Source organism: Solanum tuberosum, unplaced genomic scaffold (genome assembly GCF_000226075.1).
Source record: "Solanum tuberosum cultivar DM 1-3 516 R44 unplaced genomic scaffold, SolTub_3.0 scf00762, whole genome shotgun sequence".
Lineage (NCBI taxonomy): Eukaryota > Viridiplantae > Streptophyta > Magnoliopsida > Solanales > Solanaceae > Solanum > Solanum tuberosum.
This window is the reverse complement of record NW_006239675.1, coordinates 98832-100794: the sequence shown is the minus strand read 5'-3', so window position 1 is coordinate 100794 and position 1963 is coordinate 98832. Positions and strand designations below refer to the sequence as shown.

At 34.0% G+C, this 1963-nt stretch overlaps 1 protein-coding gene across 1 annotated transcript in view; it reads left to right on the top strand.

Annotated features, from left to right (window-relative positions):
* Window positions 1-1951, top strand: part of LOC102586816 (protein yippee-like) — a 2880-nt gene extending 929 nt beyond the window's left edge. The window contains exons 2-3 of the mRNA XM_006367307.2: window positions 193-236; window positions 1821-1951. Coding sequence (XP_006367369.1) covers window positions 193-236; window positions 1821-1944 — 168 coding nt within the window. The 3' untranslated portion in view covers window positions 1945-1951. The remainder of the gene's footprint in view (window positions 1-192; window positions 237-1820) is intronic.
* Window positions 1952-1963: the final 12 nt, after the last annotated feature.

Genomic DNA, 1963 nt, shown 5'->3' with positions numbered 1-1963 from the left:
AATCAGAGCACATTTTCAAGTGTTGGAGGTTTGAAACTACTGTTTCTTAGAAAATTCAAATGCTTTTGAATGGAGTGAAATGTTGATTCTGCAATTAATTATATTGAAGTTTATGTTACATTCTTGTTATAGCCCCTAAATAATGTATGTAGTCATTCTGAGTCATGAAGTTATCTAAATGTTTTCCTTCAGTCTTTCCACTGCAGACATGGGAAGGCTTATCTCTTCAGTAAGGTGTAAGTCTCTTTGAATTCTGCACACTCAATCACCAGAAATGTTTCTGAACATTTGCACACGCCCAATCTTTATACTTGCAGCATGAAAATCACTAGTGCAACTTACAACTTCTGTTGGTTTTATTCTTGTTAGAGTATGAATTACCATTTATTTCCTCTGATTGTTGTTGAGCTTTACTTGGCATTGATGGGACATGAGTTATTTGTAGCTTGGTTAGATGAATGATGATATTACTAAGGTCAAGCTTATCCATACCTCTGGTACAGAAAGATGAAAAAAGCTACCATATAAATCCTCTTATTTGACCTCCACCCCTTCTTTTACTGGTGTGGACGACACTGTTAAACTAGAAAGTGAAAAAAGATGATTTGAAATGAAAAAAGATTTGGTTTTCAAAAGTTGAGTGCAACTGGAGTATGTGCAAATTATTTGGCTTTTACTCTACGTGGGTCACATAGCTCTCAGGATCTTCGATTTTGTTATTAGCTCCGAGTCATTATTATTATGGAAGGTCACAACCAACCTAGAATATTTGAGTGCACATGAAAAGTTGTGTACAAGGCAGGCTATACCCTGTAGGTTTAGTTTGTTAAAGACATGGTACTTTATATTTATATCTTTATATATTTGTGTCATTGACATTGCTCTCAGGATCTTTGATTTTGTTATCAGCTCTGAGTCATTATTATTATGGAAGGTCATAACTCATAACCAACCTAGAATATTTGAGTGCACATGAAAAGTTGAACAAGGTAGGCTATACCTTGTAGGTTTAGTTTGTTAAAGACATGGTACTTTATATGTATATCTTCATACATTTGTGTCATTGACATTGCTCTCAGGATCTTTGATTTTGTTATCAGCTCTGAGTCATTATTATTATGGAAGGTCATAACTCATAACCAACCTAGAATATTTGAGTGCACATGAAAAGTTGAACAAGGTAGGCTATACCTTGTAGGTTTAGTTTGTTAAAGACATGGTACTTTATATGTATATCTTCATACATTTGTGTCATTGACATTGCTCTCAGGATCTTTGATTTTGTTATCAGCTCTGAGTCATTATTATTATGGAAGGTCATAACTCATAACCAACCTAGAATATTTGAGTGCACATGAAAAGTTGAACAAGGTAGGCTATACCTTGTAGGTTTAGTTTGTTAAAGACATGGTACTTTATATGTATATCTTCATACATTTGTGTCATTGACTATAAAATTAGCACCAGAATTTGATCTATTGGAATCACTATAGAACCTAGTGGGGATTTTACCAGACTATTATATCGTGTACTTTTGAGTGTATTTTCCAGGAGTACAAATATTAACACATCAATATATAGAATAAATTCTTACTTGACTTGTCTTACTTGACTTGGGTTATTTTCCACTTGGTAGCAGCATTACAATAGTTACATGGCTGAAATACATATATTATGCTCAACTTGATTGCTTTCCTGTTCAAGAGTTCTGCTCTTCTCAAATCTCTTCATTTCATTTTATCATTTAGTAGAAACATACAAAATGATAATGCACTTTGTAGTTCTGTATATTCTATACTCCTTTTTTATTCTTTTGACAGGGTGAATGTCACTTCTGGCGAGATAGAAGATAGAGTGATGATGACTGGTATGCACACTGTGGCAGACATTGTCTGCGTCTGTTGTGGGTCAATTGTTGGATGGAAATATGTGAGTATGGAGTGATAAAATGCTAGACATTGTC